Source organism: Copadichromis virginalis, linkage group LG18 (genome assembly GCF_057382275.1).
Source record: "Copadichromis virginalis isolate Kocher_CV1m ecotype Utaka linkage group LG18, C_Virginalis_male_GT1.1, whole genome shotgun sequence".
NCBI classification, from domain to species: Eukaryota; Metazoa; Chordata; class Actinopteri; order Cichliformes; family Cichlidae; genus Copadichromis; species Copadichromis virginalis.
The window spans coordinates 305,992-331,005 of NC_140635.1; the positions used below are offsets into that span (position 1 = coordinate 305,992).

General features: G+C 43.0%; 1 protein-coding gene across 7 annotated transcripts in view; it reads right to left on the reverse strand.

Annotated features, from left to right (window-relative positions):
* amph (amphiphysin) overlaps positions 1-25,014 on the reverse strand; it is a 49,282-nt gene that overhangs the window by 4,289 nt on the left and 19,979 nt on the right. Inside the window, exons 10-18 of one of the 7 annotated variants that reach the window (XM_085438758.1) lie at positions 20,584-20,722; positions 12,030-12,149; positions 11,865-11,948; positions 11,421-11,447; positions 11,276-11,299; positions 4,887-6,713; positions 3,719-3,751; positions 626-916; positions 25-69 (exon numbers count right to left, since the gene is read on the reverse strand). In XM_085438758.1, coding sequence (XP_085294884.1) covers positions 25-69; positions 626-916; positions 3,719-3,751; positions 4,887-6,713; positions 11,276-11,299; positions 11,421-11,447; positions 11,865-11,948; positions 12,030-12,149; positions 20,584-20,722 — 2,590 coding nt within the window. The remainder of the gene's footprint in view (positions 1-24; positions 70-625; positions 917-3,718; positions 3,752-4,886; positions 6,714-11,275; positions 11,300-11,420; positions 11,448-11,864; positions 11,949-12,029; positions 12,150-20,583; positions 20,723-25,014) is intronic. The other 6 variants (XM_085438760.1, XM_085438759.1, XM_085438761.1 and 3 more) reach the window with 6 other exon arrangements.

Consider the following 25,014-nt stretch of genomic DNA (forward strand, 5'->3'; position numbering starts at 1 on the left):
AACAGAAGAAGTGGAGTATCCTACCTCACTGACCTCTGCCTGTTCTGAGCCTGGAGATACCACTGTTGACTTTGGGAAAATAAAATAGATTTTGCGTTGACACCTGCTCAATCATCCAGGTAAGAAAATCCAAAAAGTTGATTCTGTTCATCTGGACGTTTTCAGTGGGAGAAACATTTTATTGTCATCCCACTGGAAACGCTATGGACATAGTCAACTTTTTGGGAAAACAGTAGAATATAACGATTTAAACTCAGTGATGCTAATTGAAAAGGCTTTTGTTTTTGTTTTGTTTCAAAAAGCAGCAGTGTTTTATGAGATTGAGTTCATTTTGTGTCATAAAGTGGATGGGGTAGGGTAAAGATTGGGGTATGGGTTTGTTGGCATGAAATGAGAAGGGCAAAGGGTTAAAATCCTTACACAAAAAGACATTTCATGCGCACTGGATACAGGCTGAAAACAGAAGAATGATTTCCACACTGACACATCTCCAGTGTGGAGTTCAATGATTTTCTCATTCAGTGATGATGATGATACGATGAGATGGAGGTCACAGTGATGATATTGATGAGATGATGATTAGGTTATCACAAAAGGCAGCATTTTTACAAGGTTATCCACTCACAGCAGGCTTTTCCTCCTTCAGGCTGTCTGAATGTGTGTCTGTATCGTCCTGACCAGCTGGAGCAGCTCCAGATTCTTCCACCTCACCAGCAGGGGGAGCTGGAGGTTCCTCCATCTCTGCTCCTGCAGTTGAAGATACAGGTTCCTCTCCAGCAAAAAGAGGTGGGCACTCATCTTGCTCTCCTCCAGTAGTGAGAGATGGAGGTTTGTCTTCTGCTGCAGGCTCTCTTGAGCCTGCAGCTTGGGCCTCTGCAGCTTCCAGAGCGTCATTTGATTCACTGTTTCCTTCATTCTTTTTCAGAGAAAGATGGCATTTAACTTTAAATGTCCCACTTCATTTCACAATATTTAGTATGATGTTCATTAAACGCCACAGAATTCATAATATGAGCTCCCAGCATTTAAACAGTTATATGATTACAAGTTAGGCTTTAGGTCAGTCTAACACTTTTCACTGGCAGAAATAAATACATCTCAGGACTGATATCATATATTTACATGATGTAAAAAAAAAAGTACGTAGTTACCTATGTAGGTGATAAGTACATACATATGCAGCTCTGTGAAAAACTAAGTACACCCTTAATTAAGGAATTAGGAGGTTCCATAGCAGCCAGATGCTGAAGAAAATGCACCAGTTATGGTTGCTTATCAAGTGTGAGCACCTCTGTAAGAGCAGATCTTCTGGAAATTTGCTGGTTTGCACCATTCTGGTGTATGTTAACACAATGACACAATCTTCCCTGGCGTGGACATCACAGCAAATTTACCCCACCCCAACGTTAGATCATAGGATGGCTGTGGTTCAGTGGGTTGTCTAGCAGTCTGGAGGTCAATGGACGATTCCACAGCTATTTCAGCCTTAATGTCAAAGTATCCCTGGCCAAGATACTGAATTTTCCTCCAATGCATGCATTACAGTGTTTAACAAGGGATTTTGGCTTTTAAAACAAACAAACAAACAAACAAAAAACCCACTTTAATGAATGTGTGTGTGAGTGGGTGGATAACAGGGCTGGACTGGGACAAAAAAATCAGCCCGAGCATTTTGACTAGAGACCGGCCCACCGGGTATTAAAGCCATAAAGCCTTTGAATGAAAACAAACACTGTTGTGACAGTGATGTACAGTCTTGTTGGTATATGTATGATTTCTATACATTTTAGATCAGATAAAAACTTTGGTCTTTAAGATTCTGATCATTATATATTAAAGTGAGACATTTTAAATGAGAATAAGAAAGTGCTTCTTTGTGTCCTCCTCTCCCTGTTAATGCCCTACCTGGCCCCCTGGCAAAGCTTTGCTAGATCCGCCCCTGCACAGTTACCAGCTGTCAGCTACTTAGAAAAGGATCCTGGTGTTATTTGTCTCTCAGAAACAGCTCATAACTTCCCTTCAACTCATTCATGTCACCTAAAAGGTAAACCTGTTTCTCCATCACCTGTTCATCTCCTGGTTTCATCTTCATGTTTCCCTCTCACCACATATCGAAACCGACATCATGACCAGCAGCTTTACAGCTGTGGCTCCAGCAAACATCAGCTGATACTAGAAACTAATATTAAATAAATTCTAACAACAGCTGATCAAGCTTAAACGTGCTGCTGTTGTTTAGCACGACATCCGCTGGTTTCCTCTTTCTGGCGCAAAGTGGGCGATAAACAAAAAAAGAGACGATCAGCTGATCATTGATCAGTTTCATGATTGAAGTAGCAACAGGAGAGGGAGGGCGAGAGAATGAGAGAAGAAACAGCTGACAGCGTGAAGACACAGAATAACTCCAGCTTTGTGTCATTTTTCCATTCTAGCTGAAGTCCGGGACAAACTGTTCCTTTTCAGCTCAACACGAAACACGTAATATTTTCTCTGAATACGAGATGATTCCGTTTTTACGGGATGGTTGGCAACTCTACTAACTAACCTTATGAGTAAAATACAATTCCTTATCAGTAACATCATAGCACCCACCCAGCTGTATATAAACTCCATCATGCTAGCTAGTACGCAGTACGAGTTATTGTAACTGACTGTAAAAAGTCAGCACAGCGCAAAAAAACTCCACCTAAACTTGGTTTATATCTGACCCAAATACACTGCAGTGATAACTTCTTACCTGAAGTTCAGTTCACCTGACACTCGGACCGGCAGCCGCCTCGGGTCTCTCCTCCTCCTGCCTCCCCTTTCTCTCATCCACCTGCTGACTCTGTGGAAGCTCCGCCATAGCCACCACCAAACAACCGACTTATTTTTACACATCGGCCAGCATAAAAAAAAACTTTAAAAAAAAACATCGGCCCACCAGGCAAATGCCCGGTATGCCCGATGGCCAGTCCAGCTATGGTGAATACGGCTTGTAAGCAAAAAGCCTGCAGTGGTCAGCTAAAGCACAAAAGCAGTATGCAACTACAAGTCCATTTATCATTTACTGTGGGAAACTCCAAAAAAATACAAGAGCTCCATCTCAGACTCTTCAGTTTGCAGGTTTAAACTTAAACTTCATGACAGTATGACTAAAAAAAAGCCTGAGCATGCAGGACTGCCGGGGAAGGCTTCTTCTGTCTAAAAAGAAAGCCTCCTGGAGCAGTATCCTTCAGACAGACAAGACCAAAGTGGAGATGTTTGTCCATAACGCACAAAATCAAACCCAGCATATCAGCAAAAACACCTGAGAGCAGCTGTCAGCACGGTGGAGGAGGGACAATGATCTTAGTGCACCGTGAACTCTTGTCTAAGTGTTCTAGAGTCAGTGTGAGGCCGTCTGTCCCACAGCTGAAGCTCGGACCATCAGCAGCAGCACAAACATCCAACAGAACGGCTGAAACAGGAACGAATGGAGCAACTACGATGGTTTGGTCAGAGTCCAGAGCTCAACCTGAGTGAGATGCTGTGGTTGGACCTTCAGAAGGCTGTGCATAAGTGAGTGGACATAAACTCCTTCACAGTGACAGAGAAAGTCCCACAGAAAGCATCACAGCAGGTTACTGCTGCTGAAAAATGAGGTGGATTCAGTTTTTCACAGAACTGTAAATAGGTGTGTAGATACTTAGTTAGATGGAAGATGGGGGGGGTTTACACAAATGTTTATAAAACTCACCATCTTATCAAAATCTGCGAAAAATGATGGATCCTTAAGAGTGCATGTGTTTAATAAAAAGAGAAAAACAAGTCACAACTGACTGACTGAGAATTGCATCATTTTTTAGCATTCACAAATAAAAGGGAAATATTTAAGAGATGGGGATGTAGGATAAGATGCAATCAAAGTTCTGCAACTGCACCTTCAAAAATTATGGTCCTATGAGGCCACTTAAAGTGTGAGATCCATGATTTCAACAGAGTTATCATACATAGAGAATTTCCCCCCGTGAAAGTTTTCTCAGATTTCTTCTCTAACATGCTATGGTTAGAATCTTTGGAGAAAGCAACCATCTCCAGATTTAACTCAAATGCAGGTTTAAGGAGCTACGTTTGAAAAATTCAAATGTAGCAGGAGTGCTGTTGCTTTACTTTCAGTACATCTGCAGAACACTCTCATCAAACATTGTTGTGACATAGAACAGAGACACTTGGAGAGGAGACTAACATTACTTGGACAATAAAGGCTTCTTGGCTTTGTGGAAGTAAGCTGTTGGGTTCGCCATCTACTTTCAAAGTCACTAGTCTCTGGCAGTGATCTCTGAACTCTGCATTGACCCCTTCCTGCTTCTAATCTTTTTACGTTGTTCTACTCTAAGTCTGAAAATTGTTTGTAGAAACTAGAGAAAATAGTAAAAATGACAATGAATTAGAGCGAATCATTGGTGAAACCCAAACTTTCAGTTGACTTAGTAAGAACGATCTTCTACCAAAACCCAGACACTAATCACAACAACTCGATTCATTTCAGTGTTTTGGATCCAATTACTTTAAGCTTAGAATAAAATTACCTGTGAAAATCCATTAAATGTATTGGTCACCTAAATTGAATTCCAGAGATATATGTTAGTATTAATAATATTAGAAGCCTTCAAGTAAGACCAATCTAATAACAAGATGGACTCGTTTTGAAATGGGTGTAAACATGGAATGAACAAGCAGAGGATAGTAAGAGATGGAGGCAAGCAAAAGGAGAGGCAGGAGGAGCTCAGGCTGAGGTCCAGGTTTTAGGACTTTCACTGTTTCTCAGTCTCTGGGAGGGTGGTAGACAGGAAAGGTCTGTTTGAAATTTGTTTCTATTCTTTTCTAATCTACCATTCAACTACAAAAGGAAGGGAGTCAAGTACCTCTTCCTTTTCTGTATCTAGCTCTTGGTACAACTTTCCAAATCTCCGGTTTGCCGCCTCATCTTCGGACATGTCTGAATTTTCTGGTTCTTTGTGAATTCGGGGATTGTTTACTTCTTTATTTCCTGCTGCTGCTGTTCCACAGATGGATGCAGAATTTTTGCTGCCACTACCTTCCTGCCAGGAGGTATTGCTGGAAGCAGGAGCCCCGGTCCCTGAAGAGATGGCTGAGAAACTGTTGGAAAAATCCCACCCACTCTTTCTATCCCCAGTTAACACAGCCTCAGCTTTCTTTGAAGTCTCAGCAAATGGATCAAATTCAAAACCACCCATTTTGTCTCCACAATGTGATTGTGCAAAAGGATCTGAATCAAACACACCTCCTCCCTGTTTTTCTTCAGAAGGATCAGAATCAAACGCACCTCCTCCCTGTGTTTCTGCAAAAGGATCGGAATCAAACGCACCTCCTCCCTGTGTTTCTGCAAAAGGATCAGAATCAAACGCACCTCCTCCCAGTTTTTCTTCAAAAGGATCAGAATCAAACGCACCTCCTCCCTGAGTTATTGCAAAAGGATCGGAATCAAACGCACCTCCTCCCTTTGTTTCCGCAATAAGATCTGAATCACACGCACCCCCTCCCTTTGTTTCTGCAAAAGGATCGGAATCAAACGCACCTCCTCCCTTTGTTTCCGCAATAAGATCTGAATCAAACGCACCTCCTCCCTGTGTTTCTGCAAAAGGATCAGAATCAAACGCACCTCCTCCCAGTTTTTCTTCAAAAGGATCAGAATCAAACGCACCTCCTCCCTGAGTTATTGCAAAAGGATCGGAATCAAACGCACCTCCTCCCTTTGTTTCCGCAATAAGATCTGAATCAAACGCACCTCCTCCGTGTGTTTCCGCAAAAGGATCGGAATCAAATGCACCTCCTCCCTGTGTTTCTGCAAAAGGATCGGAATCAAACGCACCTCCTCCACAAGTTTCTGCAAGTAGATCGGAATCAAACGCACCTCCTCCCTGTTTTTCTGAGATAAGATCAAAATCAAACGCACCTCCCTGTGTTTCAGAGAAATAAACTCTTTCATCTGTTTCTCCTTCAGTTTCACAGTGATCTTGATAAACATCTGGTCTCTCTGGCACTGCTTCGGATGAATTATTTCTGTTTCTTTTGGCTGCAATACTAGAACAATCGGAAACAACTTCTCTTGTTTGAGGACAATCTCCTGGGACAGCTCCACCTGCCTGAACCTTCTGGCTCTTCTCTTGGGTTCGATCATCATATGAAAGCTCATCATCAGCACTTGCCCAGCCTCCTCCCTGACCACCATCACCCCACTCCTCAGCAGTTTCATATTCAGATCCTGACCCTTCAGGAGACCTGGACCATTTGTCTCCTCTGTCCTCTGCAATTTCCTCAATTTGTTCACCGTACTCATTGGTGAATATAAGTCCCGGGGTAGACTTTCTGCGATCTTCCTTCCTTAATTCATCTGCCCCTGAATCTGCCTGCCCTGTACTATCATCCTCTCCACAGCACAGGGAGGAATGAAGGTTGGAGTTAGGTTGAGATTCCCAGCAGCTAACCTCATCTTCAGCTGGTGTGATTTCACTGTCCCGGGTGATTGCTGTTGATTCTCCACCTGGCTGAATCCCTTCTCCCTGGGGCCAGCCCCGAGTCTCACCCTGCACCCCTTCTTGTGCCCCTTCCTGCCCCACAGTCGGACCTCCAGGGATAGCAGGTTCCTCAGCTCCTGAAGCATCTTCTCCGTTGGCTGACACTGAACCAAAATCAGCAGACCAGTCAGCGACAAAGCCGGTATCTGCAGCCTGCTTGGACAGGTAGCGAATGATGAATTAAAGTTTGCCCCTCCCCACTCTAACCTCAGTACAAGGTTGTGCAACACAGCATGTTATCAGGCAGACATGTGGTTTCATGGAAGGAAATGAGAATACAGTGTCGTCTGCACAAAGATGACCAGTCACAGCTGATCAAACTGTTTCAGTTTTCTGATTGAAGCACCTGCACTGCTTCAATGTAACTTCAAGGGGAAGTTTTAAAATAAACAATCAAAGAAAAAAAAACCACTAGATTAGAAACCTTCTAGTCAAACTGTTGGACTTTTGGGGGGCATTTTGCCTTCATTTGACTGTAGTCTATAGAATCGGTCAGGTCCCTGAAGAAGCAACGTGTACAACTCAGCAGTCATCTTAGATGTAAAGTAGATGATTATTTTTTTAATGAATGCAGATATAGCCATAACTTTAATTTCAATGGGACTCTGACCCATAGTCCCATTAGACATTAGCTGCTGCATTTTTATTCTAGTGCCTTGTACCTGACCATTTTCACAGGGTTTGCACATTGAAATATATATCACACTGAGTAACTTAGATTTTGTGTTAGTCCTTATTTAGTTTTTGCCATCAGTCTGACTGTAGTAGGAAAGAAGCAGTTGTGAGAGCGTCTCGTGATCAGCACGTCCACTCTCCTGCATCTCGAGCTGCATGCGATCCATGATTGTTTTGGTCTGAGGACGTGTGACCCCTGATGATAACTGTCTCTGATGATGTTTTGGGCTCTTTTCTTGCAGAGTTGTGTGTATGTTGAGTCAATTGATGGAGGATTAGCTCTTATAATTCTCTCTGTAGCCTTTATGACTCTCTTGAGAGCCTTCTATGCTTGAGTGGTGTTTTTCATAACATACAATGGCGCTAGTAATGACAACGCTCTCCACCAGTCCTCTGTAGGCTTTAGTGATGAAGCAGCCGGTTCCTTCCTAAACACCCTGAAGAAATAATGCCACTGCTTGGCCCATTGTCACTGTGGCATTTACATCCACCTCAGGGGTCCATGACATGTGAATGTCAAGGAATGTGTGGCCATAAGCTCTTTTCACCCCAGTGACATTGATATGGAGAGGCAGGCTGTGTTTCCTGAAGTCTAGGAGATAGATAGATGTGTGTTATTCAAGTTTTCTTTCAGAAAATATAAGTGTTACAATTGAGTTGAATGCACTTTTGGTCCATAATTATCATTAGCGTAACAAAACAGAGAAGGAAAGACGAAAACAAAACTAATAAACCAGTGGAGAATAGTGACTAGCATTTTACTCGAGATAAGAAAATTATCTGTTCATTTTAATAAATTTATTTATTTATTAAAATTCAAATCTTAGAGGATCTGGTGTAGTGAGTTCAGGGTTTCCAGATGAGTGTGATTTTTTTTCCAACTCCTGTCTCAAAATAAGAGTCAGCTTCTCACATCACATAAATATTGTAAATCACATCAACCCAGACTTCAGTTGAAGGGGAGATTTAATTAGTTACTTCCTGTTGAGTGCTTTCTTACCGGCTACTAACAAATACTTCTTATCACCCTCCAGAGTTGGAAATTTGGAAACTAAGTACAGGGTATCAAATGATAACAGAATTGTTACTTTAAATGTTTTTTTCTAATGTCTTGTGTATGTGCTGATTTGTGGGCAAGACCAGAAAATATGGAAGTGGTTTCTATGCTTTTCACCTCAGGATCTCCAGCAAGTTAGTTCCCCGTGGAGAAACCTACATTGCACTGAAGCTCTGAAAAGTTCTCCCATCCAAACTCTCTGAAGGAAAAAGAGGAGGTACTTTTCCACTGGTATTGATATTTTTTCCCAAGTTTCTGGTTAACTTTAGAATATCCTCCCTTTTCCCATCTTTCCTTTTATATACCTTTTAGAAATGTATCTGATTCCAGGAATTGATTTACATGCCATTAGGAAAAGCTTCAAAACACCCAACATGGCTCTTTCAAGAGCTTTCTTTTTAAATATACTTTCTGATATTATGCCTAATTTGTTTCCCCTCCATGAATCGCTACCTTATCATGGTGGAAGGGTTTGTGTGTCCCAGGGATCCTAGGGGTTATTTTGTCAGGTGGGCTTATGTCCCCTTGCAGGGCCCCAATGGTAGTATACCATTAAGGGAACAGTTTACCCTGCCCTGGATAGGGTTACTGGGGTCTCACCCTGAAGGCAGGCCTTTGGATGGTGCCTGAGGGCAAGGGTCTGGTGGCTGGGCCTTAGTTCATGGGGCCTGGCGGGGCACAACCCGACAAAAGGGACATGGGCCCGTCCTCTTGTAGACCCACCAACTGCAGGAAGTGCCGTAGGAGCTGGGTGTCAGGCTGCAGCCAGTAGCGGAGGCCCTGTCTGACCAATCCTCAGCTACCAAGACTAGCAGTTGGGACATGTCACATCTGTCTTGAAAGAAGCCTGAGTTAGTGCAACTCTGGATAAAGAAATGACTCTAGATCGGGAGGAACGGCCTCCTGGATCTGAACCTGAGTGGTATTTTTGATGTTGAACTTCTGTGCAAATCACAGCTTGTCCATAACAAACAAAGTGAAGGTATCCATAAGTGCACCAGGCACCAGGGCACTCTTGGCTGCAGGTCGATGATCAATTTTGTAATCGTATTATTAGACCTAAGGCCATATGTTCTGGACACTTTGGTAAAGAGAGCTGCTGAGCCATCAACTGATCACCACCTGGTAGTGAGTTCAATCAGGCGGCAGGGGAGGACGCTAGACAAACTCATATAGTGAGTGAACGCCTTGCAGAGGCCCAGGCCCGTGAGATCTTCGACATATACCTCCGGCAGTATTCTGAAGGAGACTGGGGACATTGAGTCTGAATGGACCATGTTCAGCACCTCCATTGCCAAAGCCACTGCACTGAGCTGTGGCCACAACGTGGTTGGTGCCTGTCATGGTGGTAACCCCCAAACCAAATTGTAGACACCAGAGATGAAGGGAGCCACCAGGCTGCAAAAGGAATCCTATCGGGCTCAGTTAGCCTGTGGAATTTGTGGCAGCTGATACGTACCAGGCCAAGCGTAATGCAGCTCAGGCAGTGGAAGAAGCAAAAACTTGTGTAGCAGGAGTTTGGAGAGGCCATGGAAAAAGACTTTCAGAGAGATTCTGGCAAATCGTCAGGTGACTCAGGAGGGGGAAACTGTGTTCTACCTGCACTGTGTATAGTCACTATCAACACATTAATGATCTAACCACAATAACGCGTTGACGCCGTGCAGCCCCACGCACGGGCCGATCCGCGATAACTCGCTAACAGGGATTTGCCACGTTAATGTGGTTATGGCGTTAACAACATACAAATTGTCATGACCTTTGGTCAATGGCCATGACATGCCATTCACTTCCTCGATTCAGAGATGGTCTTTCCCTTTTCACGTAAATAGCCTCCTTGACTCCACCCTCAAGCCAGCATTCCTCCCTGTCCAGGATGTTACATCCTCATCATTGAAAGAGTGTCCACTGGCCTGTAGGTGTAAATAGACTGCAGAGTCCTGGCCTGACAAGGTAGCTCTTCTGTGTTGTGCCATCCGCTTCGCCAGAGGTTCTTTGGTTTCCCCGATGTATAAATCCTGGCAATCCTCCTGGTACTTAACAGCGTACACTATGTTATTCTGTTTGTGTCAGGGGACCCAATCCCTGGGGTGGACCAATTTTTGGAGTGGCATATTTTGGGGTCTGAAAGAGACACCATGTCTCAGCTGTTCTGATACAGCAGTCTTCATGTCAAACAGTCTTCATGTGCAAATAAAGAGTGTTGCTTGGCAACCAGGCATGCTGCAACTGTTGTGCATTAATTTCTTTGGGGTCAAAATGAATTAGTCGGTGGTTCTAGGTATGTGTTTGTTTGTGTTGTTTCTTTTTTAATCCACACACCTAAAATTCACAACATGAATGAATCCATTTTAGAGAAAGTTAAATATGAGATGATGGGGTTTTAATTTAAACCAGTTATATGATTTTTTCCCCCAAACTAATTTTAAAAAGGTTATACTACTAGTACCACTACACATGTAAACACTATAAGATTACAGCTTCCGAGAACCTATGCTGTGTTTTGGTGTATAAGTGGTTAATATATTTTTGTCTTAAACTAAACAGGGGTAAGACAACCAGCCTTGGGGAAATCTCCCATAAGTCTTGGTCTTGATAAATGCTCAATTATCTATGTCAGGAAAGCCCAGAAAATGTATTCTGTTCTTCTGGACACGGTATTTTGGAACGATGCATCCAGATGTACAGAATAAATTTTGTGGGGCTTCCTGAATTTAACTAACTGCTCCAGCTCCTCTTTTTGATAATGTTTTTTTAAACTGTGGAAATTGTAAATATGTGGCAACAGCTCTTCAGCGATAACACGACTGAGTAAAATAATGATTTACATTTCCAAAGAAAGAAAAACTGACCCAGAAAGATCCATTTGTTGACCAGCGTTGACTTTGTGCAGACTATACTGGATTAACAAGACCATCTGATGGAGTGAATAACTTTATTAATAAATGTTGTATTACAGAGTGAACTATGCGAGTTTACTTACAGGCTGAGCAGCTTGAGTATTTGCCTTAAAAAGGGGATAAAACTGAATTTACCACTGCAATCTGGATTTATAGATTTACTTGATCGTTTTCTCATTAAATCAAGCTGTAGAATAAGAAGTAGTTGGGTTAGGGTTAGTTACTCACCGACCACATGTCCCATGGTACAGCAGTCTGAAAGGAGCAAAAATACTGAATAACTAACACAGTTTGTGAGGTACTGGCAAGAAGAAAGGAACAATGTTTGGACTGTTTGATTTGTCAAATATATTACAGTTTAAGAAAATCCATATAAAACTGCTTATCTTCAGAAGTAATTTTTACTACAACAAGAAGAAATATAAAAATCTAATCTGAGAATTAAGGACCAGAGAGCTACTAACAGGTGTGTCAGCAGCTGAAACGCCACCTGTCTTCTAGTCTGTTAGCTGATAGCAGGTGAATTATTTATCAGTTTGCTTCCCATTGTCATCATTACAGTAAGTGAAGACTCAGCTCTCAATCGCTCCTGCCGAGATGTCAGAAATAAGACCTGTGCACTGCTATGGTTTTCAGGTGTATGTGTGGATGCTTTCGGGTAATAAAGGGAACCTGTGGTACTGGTGAAACGCTTTCATCTGGTTGAAAAGCATCAAAGTCCAGATCAAGAAGAGATTCGCCGGGCCGTTCATTGGGCTGCAGATGACAGTGCAAAAACAAGTAAGCAAGTCTGTCACCCACACGACATCTGCCGTCATTATTCACATGGACTCATACCTGTGATGGCGAAGGAGCAGGTAAAAATTCTCCACCAAAGAGGTCGATGATCTGTTCCTCTGCCACCTCCTTGGTTGGTGTGACCTTTGGTGGAGGAGGCACCGGTGGCCCCTTTTTAAGCTACAACGAACACAGCGAGCTGTTAACGATCATTGTGAAAAAAATAAATAAATAAAAACATGCTGCCAAAGACAGACACCTTCTGACAAACTGTTTCAATGTCTGCACCAGCATTATGTGTCTAATCACTGCCACTGGACATAAAACACAAGAATCCCACAGAAAATGGATAGAGGCTGAAGCACTAAACCAACCTTTAAAACAGGGCTGGGGAACTTTCCTCCACCATAACATGTTTACTTTTCAGCTAAATTGTAAAAGTATGAAGCCAAATTTACTTCAATAGATGATTAATACTTATTTTAATTTTGATACCGTTTTTGAATTTGTTCATAGGTTAGACAGTGATAGCTGCTACGTGCGTACAGATCACACAGAGTTTATGTCTGAGATCTGAGACCTTTATCACACAAGTACAAAATAAACCAGTCTGAAGAAAACCTTCAACTGTTCTGATGGCAGACGGCAGATTCTACAACACTGGTTCCTGTGACATCTTCAGAACTGTTGTGCTTTCCAGGAATTGGAGACGCACTCTACCATTTGCCTCGGCCCTGATGGAAAGCACGATGAGGTGAAGTGAAAGAGACCTGAGAAGGGCTCGGTCTGGTGTTTAGAAAGTTTGACTGGTGCATCACTGATTAAACATTTGGTGGCAGACGTAGCTGATGTGGCTCTGCTATGGAGAAACAACATCATCCTTTAGATTAACTCGCATACTTCACTCAGTTCTTAGTGAGGGCGGCCTCCTGGAATGTGAATGGGTGCAGGGATGCAAATCAAAGAGCCTTATTAGCTGAGGTGATCAAACAGAAGAGACTAGATATAGTCTTTCTCCAAGAAACACATACTGACAGTTTAAATGAAATAGACTGGGATCTGTGGTGGGGAGGGCAGAAGTTTCTTAGCCATGGGACAAATTTTAGCGCAGGAGTTGCTGTTTTATTTTCTCCTTCTCTAAATGGAAATATTTTCAGCATAGAGATGGTAAAGGGCAGAGTCCTTTTGGTGAAGGCTGAAATTGAAGGTTTTAGTTTTACTTTTGTTATTGTCTATGCACCAACCTTAGGGTCTAAACGTGAGATTTTGTTTAAAACATTAAAAGGAAAATTAAGTGGTGCTGCTTAAGGGGACTGTATTGTGTTGGGTGGGGACTGGAATTGTTGTCTTGACTTTACTTTGGACAGGACTGGGGCGGAGCCGCATCTTCAGTCATCTTCTGCTTTATCAGATGTCCTACGGAAAATTAATTTGGTTGATGCGTGGCGGATGAAGCATCCCTCATCCAGGCAGTATACCTGGGTGAAAGTGACTGATGGCAGGATTAGTGCAGCGAGATTAGACAGGTTTTATGTGTCTGTTTCATTTACTGCTCGAATTTTTAACCATCAGTGTTTTCCTGTTGTTTTTACAGATCATCGCTTAGCTTTAATGGACCCGTTTCTATCTACCACCAGCAATTCCAAATCTTTTTGGCGGTTTAATATAAAAATTTTGCATGATCGATATTCTGTGACAATTTTAGTTTTTTGGGATTACTGGAGATCAAGAAAGGCTGATTTTGATTCCCTTACTCAATGGTGGGAGGTAGAAAAGTCCCAAATTCATGTATTTTGTCAGCGATCTAGTTTTCTTTTTAACAGCCAATATCATGAGAACTGTGCAGGACCTTGAAAAAGAGATAACACATATGGAGAATGTGTCTGGTTGACAGTTAGGTCAGCAGAATAATGATTGTCTACATTCTAAAAGGCAAGAGCTTAACCATTTTTTACATGAGGGAGCTAAAGGAGCTTTGGTTCGAGCACGTTTCGCCAGGCTCCAGGACATGGATGCTCCAACCACATTTTTCTTTAATTTGGGGAAGTCTGTGGTTCACAGAAAGCAAATGGTGTGTCTTCAGCTTTCGGATGGAAAGGTGACCACGGATCTGGCTGAGATGAGAAGGCATGCAGTGGCCTTTTACACGGACTTGCAGATGACACACAAATATATATCACAATGTCACCAGGAGACCGAGGCCCTGTACAGGCTCTTGGTAAATGCATTGAGGAAATCAATGACTGGTTGTGCCACAATTTTCTCCAGCTAAACAAAAACAAAACTGAGGTAATAGTCTTTGGCGCCAAAGAAAAACGATTACAGGTCACCAGAGAACTTCAATCTATACATCTAAAAACCACAAACCAGGTGAGAAATTTGGGTGTAGTGATGGATGCAGACCTAAACTTAGAAAAACACATTAAGACAATAACAAAGTCAGCTTACTATCACCTCAAGAATATATCAAGGATAAAAGATCTGATGTCTCAACAGGACCTGGAAAAACTAGTCCATGCATTCATCTTTAGTAGGCTTGATTACTGTAACAGCATCTTTACAGGTCTACCTAAAAAATCAGTCAGACAACTACAGCTCATTCAGAACTCTGCTGCTCGAGTCCTCACTAAGACCAAAAAAGTGGACCACATCAGTCCAGCTCTGAGGTCCTTACACTGGCTGCCTGTCCGTCAGAGGATAGACTTTAAAGTTCTGATGCTGGTCTATAAAGCTCTGAATGGTTTAGGACCAAAATACATCAATGACCTCCTGACCCAGTATGAACCATCCAGATCCCTCAGGTCATCTGGATCCGGTCTTTTATCAGTTCCCAGAGTCAGAACCAGACACGGAGAAGCTGCATTCAGCTTTTATGCTCCTTATATCTGGAACAAACTCCCAGAAAGCCTCAGATCAGCTGAAACACTCAGTTTATTTAAATCCAGGTTGAAGACTCACCTGTTCTCAGCTGCATTTGAATAAAGCACCAAATCCACACTTTAAGCTTAAATTTCAAAACTTACATTTAACTACTGATTTTATCTACTGTTCTGATTTTATCTGTTTTGATTTTATATACTGTTTTGTTTGTTTGTTAATTAGTTAGTTAGTTTATTTGCTTGTTTTAATCAATTTTAAATCATGCTTTTTATTTGTTCTTGTTTCTAATGTCTCTGTAAAGCACTTTGAATCACCTTGTTGTTGAATTGTGCTATACAAATAAACTTGCCTTGCCTTGCCTTGCCTTGTTTAGTGCGGATAGCTGCGATGTGGACTCTGCTTTGGATCTTCTGCAGAGGCTTCCTCAGCTGTGCCCAGGGGATCGGGACGTTTTGAACAGGGATATGACCTTGGATGAGCTGTCTGCGGCAGTGTCTCAGATGGCTTTAGGCAAAGCTCCAGGAATAGATGGTTTACCATCAGACTTTTTTAAGCACTTCTGGAGTCTTCTGGGTCGGGACCTACTGGACGTGTTTAAGGAATGTTTTATAGAAGGGATACTTCCAGCTTCCTGCAGGCATGCAGTTATCTCTCTCATACCAAAGAAGGGAGATTTAACCCTTCTTAAAAACTGGAGACCAGTGGCCCTTTTATGTGCGGACTACAAGATTCTTTCCAGGGTTTTATCGAACAGACTGAAAATGGTCATTGAACTACTGATTGGTTTGGATCAATCTTACTGTATTCTGGATCAGTCTGTGATTGATAACTTATTTTTAATGAGAGATGTGTTTGATATTTGCAAAGTGTACAATGCTAAAGTTGGCATCGTTTCTATTGATCAGGAGAAGGCATTTGACCGTGTGGACCATGATTTTCTTTTTTCCACCTTGAAGACCTTTTGTCACGGTCTGCAGAGACAGGCCGTGCGGTGGTGTGTGTGATGGACCCAGGTGCATACACAAGTTAGTAGACGGGAGTGGACTTAACAGAAAGCGAGCCTTTATTATGGCTGAAGACAAAGTGCACAAACAAAGCAGGGATGGCGTGACTAGACTATAACTAAACTGGGAAAACTAATACTGCGACAAACTAAGAAAACTCAGACTATGATGATCACTGCAAGGACTGACCGTGAAAACATGGAGGTGAGAACACAGACGACGCGACACAGACTGTACGAAACACAGAGACTAAATACACATGAGGGATGATCAGGGGAAGTGGATGCACACGGGGAACACAGGTGACACTGATAATCATAACAAGACACGGCAGGAGTGAACGTAACACTGATGGGAGATGGGCAAAGTAAAGCAGGAAGTACACAGAGGTTCAAACAGGAGGAGAGAGAGCACGGGGAGAACGCAGACATAACGGGCTGGGGAAAACATAGAATAAAGCACAAAGAGAGACGAGGGCTCATAAATACACAGAGGGGCACACAGGGGGTAAGAGTCACGAAGGGAAAACACATAAGGAACAATGTAACAGATCAACCCAGGAAGCATGGCCTAAATAAAGAACAAAATACAAAAATACACGAAAACTAAGAATACTGGGCCCACATGGCCCAGGACCATGACACCTTTGGTGTTGGGTGGGGGTTTCTGACTTGGGTGAAGCTGTTGTATAGCGATGCTTGCTGTGTTGTGAAGGTGGGAGGAGGGTTGAGTTGTCCTGTGCCGGTTCGGAGAGGGATTAGACAAGGTTGCCCTATCTCTGGACAGCTTTATAGCATTGCTATTGAGCCTTTTCTCTGTAGACTGAGAAGCAAGTTGAAGGGTTTCTCTTTGCCAGATCTGGTTCAGAGCCCTCCTGTCGTTATGTCAGCATATGCTGATGATGTTAATGTTTTTATTACAGATCAAAGGGATGTGCAGGAATTGCAGGAATGTCTGGTTTTGTATGGAAACGCTTCCTCAGCTAGGGTTAATTGGGATAAGAGTGAGGCCTGCTTGGTGGGGCAGTGGAACTTCTCGAGTATTCCCAAGCTTCCTGGGAACCTTCGCTGGGGTCAAAGGGGCATTAAAACTCTTGGGGTTTACTTGGGGAGTGATGACTTTGTGCAGCAGAACTGGGAGGGAGTGCGGGAAAAGGTGGAGGCTAAGCTGTCTAAATGGAACCGGTTGCTCCCCTACCTGTCCTACAGGGGTAGAGTTCTAGTAGCTAACAATCTAGTTGCCTCATTTTTATGGCACAGATTGCTTGTTTTAGTGCCACCACGCGGTCTTCTGGAAGAGGTGCAGCGGCTTCTGGTGAAGTTTGTCTGGTCGGGTCAGCATTGGCTTCGTGCGGCGGGCCTGTATCTTCCTGTGGCGGAGGGGGGACAAGGCCTGATAAATGTTTTGTGCAGAACAGCAACCTTTAGACTGCAGACGGCACAGAGGCTGCTGTATGGCTGTGGTCACAGCTGGATGACTTCTGCTCAGTTGCTGCTTAGGAGAGCGGGCCGGCTTGGATTGGATAAACACCTCTTTCTTCTGAAGTTGGATCAGGTGGATCTGTCTGGACTTGTGCCATTTTACAGCTCGGTGATGAACGCCTGGCGGACGCTGAAGGTTGCACGTACTCCTGACCCCAGACCTGGGATGTAGCTTTTCGAGGAGCCACTGTTTATTAATGACTTTTTTCCCAGCACTGTATTTTCTTCTGCTACAATACGGACCAAGTTTGTGGAGGCTGGCGTTGTCAAACTGGGTCATCTTACAAGGATGTCTCTGGGTGCACTTGGTGGTGTCACAGGCATTAAGTCCTACAGAGTGCCGGAGAGAATTATGGAGGAAGTTTGGCAATCTCTGTCGCCATCACTGAGAGACTTTGCTGGTGATCGTGTCCTAGCTGATCAAAGGGCTGATGACAGCGAATATGTTTTCCCTTCATTGATGGTCAGTCCTGCCTTTGAGGAGCAGCCTGAGGGGAGTGGCATGCTTCTCTCCCTGGGGACACCAGTGCTGGATAGTTTCAGCTCTTGTGGCAAGAAGCAGCTTTATTTCTGCTGTGTTAAGGTGCTGAATTTCCACTCTCTGGTTGGAATCTGGGAGTCAAAATGGACTGAGTTTTTTGCTTCGGTTTCTACCCCTAAAGGCAGGTGGAGTGTCCTGTATAAGCCTCCTGTTGAGAAACGGATGGCTGACCTCCAGTGGAGGATTATACATGGAGCAATAGCCACGAACAGACACAGAGCCCACCTGGACCCAAGCACTGGGGAGGGTTGTCCTTTTTGTTCAGAAAGGGAGACGCTGGAGCACTTAGTGGTCTGTTGTCCGCGGCTAGTGGGTTTATTTTCTTTGTTGCAGGAGTGGGTGGAATCTTTAGGGGAGACTTTCTCCGTACCTTTGTTTGTCTTTGGCCCTAAGTATTCAGTGCAGAAAAGACGGACCTTGGTTCTGATTAATTTTTTGTCTGGCACAGCTAAGCTGGCAATATGGAAGACTAGGAAGAACCAGATGCTAGGTCAGGGTTGGACTGATGTTGTGCAAAGTCTAAAGGGCCTGTTGGCATCCCGTCTGAGAGTAGAGCATGCTTTTTATTCTCTGACTGATAGACTGGGCTCCTTTGAAACTATGTGGGGGATTGGACGGGACACTTGTTCTTAACTTTTAAGTGTGTGTGCTGGGTACCTTAGTTAATGGTTAGTGTACAATGAATGTTGCTGATTATGTGGTAGCATTTTTGGGTTAGTTTTTTTAGTTTCACCTTTCAGCCTGTTTAGATTTAACTGTTTGGTATTTTCAGTTAGTTCTGCACCCACCCACAGGGTGAGTGGTAGGGCAGGTCACCTACTTACCGGAAGGTTGGTGGTTTGATCCCAGTCTGCATACCAAATCTTTGGGCAAGACACCACCCCATGTTGCTCTCTGAAGCAGTGTGTGAATGTCAGAACGCACTTAAAACAAAAAACAGTGCTTTACTGAATGGTTGTATATAAGAAACAGTCCATTTACCATGTCTATGACATGATTATAATGTGAACCCCCACCATGTCAGACTGACAAGGAGGATTCAGACCCGACCCTGACTCATGTGTGGATCTTAACCCTCCTTCAAAGTTCTGTAAGTAAGAAAAAACAGCAGAGTGCTCCTTTTCTTTCAGTCATCACTGAGATGTGATGACTTGTTTTCATTCGTTAGTATGGTCAGAGTGTGCTCTAGTCTGCCGTGGCTCTATTTTAAAATTAGACAACAAATGTTTTTTAGAAATGATAAATCTCCTTTCTTTAATTTTGGTTGTATTTCGTTTTTGTAAAAATGTTTTTGATCATTTGTACACCAACAAACTTAATTATTATTGTACATCATACATAAGAATCTGCACATTACACAGCCAGCGTCTTTATTTGAGTCAATGAACCAATGCTCAGATATTCCTGTATTTTGTCTTAAGGTGTCTGATGACATTTCAGTATCAGCAGCAGCTCATATGGGCTGGCTGACAATTGAGATCCTCCGTGTTTTGGTGTTTTTACACTATTTCCTGGTTAAGATATCAGCTCTTGCACTGCACCTTAGCAAACTCAACCAGTGTTGTAGAAACTTGCCATGACATTACAGACACACCAACATACACTGACATGTACAGAACGTTAAATGTTAGGAAAGGTCAGATCTCATGAACATCAGTAGAAACTAGGTGATGTTCTACTCTCGGGCTCTACTGTGTTATATATGATCTGCAGACTGTATATAACACTGCTGTAGTGATCTACAGACAGAGGCACAGACACAGGACAGACAGCTCTTGTTCACTCACCAAATCAACAGACAAAAGTGTGCAGCAAAGAAAAAACAGTCCCAGAAAGTTACCGTGAAGTTCAAACAAACACACCACTATCAGTCATGCATACCCATTGATCGCTTGTTATTATTGTTCAGTCTGATCAGGTCGAGTTTTGCAGTTAAAGACAATGGTGAGCTGTGACTTTGACATTATTGATCACTGACAGAAATTCCTATTCGCAGCCTTTGAGGTTGGAACAGCAAAGAGATTTCCGCCGTCAACAGCGGAGGACAAAAGTTGGTTAGCAGCACTGCCACAGAGTTCTGTTTTTAAAGGAAACACCTGAATGCTTTGGTAATGAGGCCATGTGATCGATCACTGCTGTGAGTGAGGTCGGGTGTTTAAAATTATTAAAATTTTCATGTTTTTAAAAACACAATCCAAATCCAGGGCTGTCAAACTCCAGTCACTGAGGGCCGCTGTCCTGAAGCTTGTCCATGGTGCAACACACCTGAATAACGTTAGTGGCTAATTAGCAAGACTCTATAAAGTTTGACTGCAACCCCTAACCCTACTCAAGTAACTTAGAGTGAAGTAAAGGGTTTTGAAAAATGTACTTCTAAAAGTACTTTTATTGCACCATGTTCATTCACTCATGAGCTGCTGTTACACGAATCAAAGGGCTGAACTGCCTCCTCAGCTTGCAGTCAAGTCCTATAAAGTCTTGCTAATGTTATTCAGGTGTGCTGCAGCAGGGACACATGGAAAAGTTTAGGACCACAGCCCTCGAGGACTGGAGTTAGACACTTGCACCTATGAAATTAACTTCGGTCAAATATTCAAGTGCAAAACTAATTACTACATTTACATTTTTACAAACAATGAAAATTATTATTTTGTCCAGATACACAACTAGATCCAGTGACTAACATCTACATGGGACCTGACACTTACCTGCATTGGAGATTTGGGTCGAGGCGGTCCAGGTGAGATGGGACGGAGCATATGATTGGTGCTGAGATCTGGACTATCAGGTGGACTCTCGTCTTCTGGTGGTGATGGGGTTCTCGCGAGTCGTAGAGGTCCTGAATCACTGATGAACAGGACAGAAACTAAGCAAAGACTTCTGTCACACTCACATTCAAACTTAGTGTTGAAAATTTGTTAAATTGTTTATAAAATAATTAAATGAAGCCATTTTATTATGTTAATATATAAACAATGCAAATGTTCTCATAAGTGTGTTGGCGCGTGTTTGAGGGTTGAGAGCTTCATTCAGCGCTGTTGTCTGGATTTGAAAATTTGCACACGTAGAGTGCAGAGGGTTTTTGCAGCATGCTTACATACATAATAATGGTTAGAATAGTCTCTGGGTCAGGAAGTCCGAAAAAGATGTCCTGAACTGAAATCAGCATAACAATAAGAGCAGATAGCCAAGGATACGTAGGGTGTATTTATGTGTCTGTGTCTTCCAGGAATCAGAGCAGATGGGAGGTCGGAAGTGAATGGATGGGAGGAGCACACTGCCGCATTTGTGTTGGGAGAAGATGGCCATAATAATCTTTTGTTATTGTCACAGTATATAAGCTGGACAGCCCGTTTCACCATTATTGTCAGGGCCCTTTGGATCAGCAGGTAGCTGATCAGTAGCACTGTTGTCTCTCTCTCGCCGGGGCGGAACTCAATGTGGGTTCATGCCCTCGGCTACGCACCCGTGAAGAGGAAACAGCTGAACCCTTACGCTGTTAGCATTTAAGCCGAGGGATGGCGGCTATTCATCGCTGGATCATTGTGTGACTCGCGTCAGTGTAGCCGGGCTCTCAAAGTATAAAGCCTTTGTTACTTCTGTGCCTTTGTGCTAACGTGTATGTTCTGTATATAAATTCCCGGACCCGTCCCTGTGTTCCCTGAGAGGATTCCTTGTAGCGAGTGATTGTAGAGTGGCCGGTGGCGAGCAGTGAGTGATCGAAGAGGAGCGAGTGTTTTCCCCCATCCTCCCCACCTTGGATTCCCTGGAGCCCACACCCCTGTCACCTTTGTATATGGCACTATTCCCTACGCTGTCTGTACATACACTTGGTGGAACGTGTAAAAAATTCCACTGTGTCCTTCTCAAGTTGGAGCGTCCTGCGTGTGAGTCCTCAGTGATTTGTGACAGTCATCCTTTCTGAGTAGCAGACCAGTGGTTCACACAGAGGTTCAATGCTTCAACTTGTAATTTCAACTGCTGAAGCAAATTAAATCTTTTTAACCGACAGAAATTTCTCCTGAATCCCTTCTGAAAAATTTGAACACGACAACAGCTGCAGTCAGAAGTTTTCATCCACTAATCATGGCCATGAATGTTAGGGTAATTTTGTGCTATTCATCATTTCTCTGAACTGTTCTTTTTCCAGGATGTAACCTAAAAAAAAAAAAAGAACCAGAAATTTTATTCTCTACAATCCACATAGGAAAAAAGTATACATACACCCGCTTACATTTTTAATAAGTGGTGCTGAATGTCTTTTAACATTAAAAGGTAAGGTATTTTAACTTTACATTACTAAGTAGAAGTTATTTGGATCAGTCAACACTTTGTTATGTCTGGAAGACCCAAACTGTCCCCCTCAGGTTCAGAGGAAATTGGTTGGTTCAAGAATACCCAGGAACCACCAAGGCTCAAGCTTGCCATGAACTGGAAACATCTCAGGAACTAAGAGGGTGCCATCCAAGAAAGAAGCCCCTGCTCCATAATCAACACCTTTAAACTCAACTTGCAACTGCCCACACTGGACTTCTGTGCAAACTACAGTTTGTCCAAAGTGAACACCACATTCGAACATAAGGATGCCCGTAAGTGCAGGTGGCACTAGGACACCCTAGGTCACAGTTCGATGATCAGTTTTGTAATCATATCATCAGCTATGCAGCCATATGTTCTGGGAACTCGGGTGAAGAGAGGAGCGGATCACCACCTGGTGGCGAGTTGGATCAGGTGGTGGGGGAGTACGCTGGACAGACCGGCTTCACCTAAACATTCAGTGATGGTGCAGTAGCAGTGGGAGATGCCCTGGTACGTCAGAGCTTCAACTCCCACCTGTTGTAGAGCTTGGACAAGCATTCTAAGGGTGGCTGGGGACATTGAGTCTGAATGCACCATGTTTAGTACATTGATAATTTCATTATTAAGTGTGCCTATGCCGAGTGGCACACTTATTACTATTCGTCAGATTTATACTTATTACTATTTGTCAGATTTATTCTTCTTATTAGGGTTAGGGTTAGTGTGCATAAGTGTGCCTATGCCAAGACCCAGTACAAGAGTTATTCTTCTATCCCAACTACTTTTTGAGTTACACGACGTTTTGTAACACCAAAAAAAACGGCGTTTTTCGCCTCTCAGTGCGATCTAATTCTGACTGCTCATCACTCTGGTTTCCAGGCACCCCTTGCTCTTGTCAGTGGCGCAATTGGTAATGACACGGGTCTGCAGACCAAACATTGTGGGTTTGATTCCACCTGGTTCAACCTTATTGTTTTCCATTACGAATTAATACACTACCACAGACCAGCAATTTATATTGCTAATTTATTACAATTCTGTAAAGTTTTATGATTTTAGCAGCTTTTCTAATATGGACCTCAGCTTCTTTTTTAAGCTACCAATTAATAGACTATGACACCGTGTGTGTGTGTGTGTGTGTGTGTGTGTGTGAGTAAGAGATAGAGACTATTTTTAGCTTTTGGGGCACAGCATCTTATTGTTGGATTCAAACTGAGCAGATACAGACTAATTGACTAATTTCAGTCATCACCTTTACATCTGGCCCACTTTGCGCCAGAATGGGGAAATCGGCGGGTGTCGCGCTAAACAACAGCAGCACATTTAAGTTTGATCGGCTGTTGTTAGAATTTTTTTTATATTAATTTCTAGTATCAGCTGATGTTTGCTGGAGCCACAGCTATAAAACCTGCTGGTCATGATATTGGTTTGTATATCTGGTGAGAGGGAAACATGAAGATGAAACCAGGAGATGTCCTTACTGAATCATCAGAGCTGAACAGGTGATGGAGAAACAGGTTTACCTTTTAGGTGACATGAATGAGTTGAAGGGAAGTTATGAGCTGTTTCTGAGAGACAAATAACACCAGGATCCTTTTCTAAGCAGCTGACAGCTGGTAACTGTGCAGGGGCGAATCTAGCAAAGTTTTGCCAGGGGGCCAGGCAGGGCATTAACAGGGAAAGGGGGACACAAAGAAATACTTTTCTTTCTTATTCTCATTTAAAATATCTGGCTTTTATTTAATAATTATCTGAATCTTACGAACAACGTTTTTATCTGACGTAAAATGTATAGAAATCATACATATACCAACAGGAATATGTATGACAGTGATGTAAGCTGACTTAAAGCCTTTTGTTTTCATTCAAAGGCTTTAAGAAAGCGTGTTCATGCAAACATAATCATGTCTGCCGTGGTACAATGGGACTTTTGCTCCTGAACTTCTGCGCACAGCGTCTGCAAATCGGGGCTGTACGAAGTCACTTCATCTTTACGCAAGACTGTAAGCTGTCATCTGTAAGGCGCGAGCAGTGTTTGTTTTTACCGTAGTTCATGGTGGAGAAGGGCTGCTCTGCTGAGTTTTGCTCCCTGTAGCCGGCAATGGCAAACAACACTCATTGGCAGCAGCATAGGCACACTTAAAATTTCTTCTGAAACTTTCTAGTTTTATATTGCTAGTTTATATTCAGAAGACACGTCTTCTCCTGAGGACAGAGCAAAATTCCTGGGGAAAAAATATATATATATATTTTTGCTGTCTGAGCCACAAAGAAAGGACTTATGCAAGTAAGAAGTGTCAGAAGCCATTCCATCCTTCCCAAAGTGTGGGGCCCGCCCCCTAGGGGGTGGCGCAGCGCCATTACAGCGGGTCGCGGTATGAAAAGGGAAAAAAAAAACCTGAACGCTTGGACACTGCTAGCACGGGGCGCCCACAAACGCAAAGCAGGAAATGAAGCATCGCTGAATATGTTTCCAAACCAACTTCATTCTAAGCCAAAGACTAGAAAATATGGTGAAGCAAATCTTCCCTTTGGCTTCACCTGCACCAGTGTCCTGCAGGATTAATTTTCCGTTCATCGGGAGCAGCGCTGAGCTCTCCAAATCACGGACAAACAGGATCCCACATTCTTGATTTTTAGTTCACAAACACTTGTTGTAATGACTAACTACTCCTGACATGTTGGAGATGTTTGCTCTTTATACAGTAAAGTTACAGCGGGATACAAATAACATCAGGCTGATCCTGACACGATTTGTTCCCCCAGTTCAAATCACAGGCAAACAGGATTCCACAGCTGTTTATGTTTTTGAACCCATTTTTCACAGAGAGCCTTTTTTT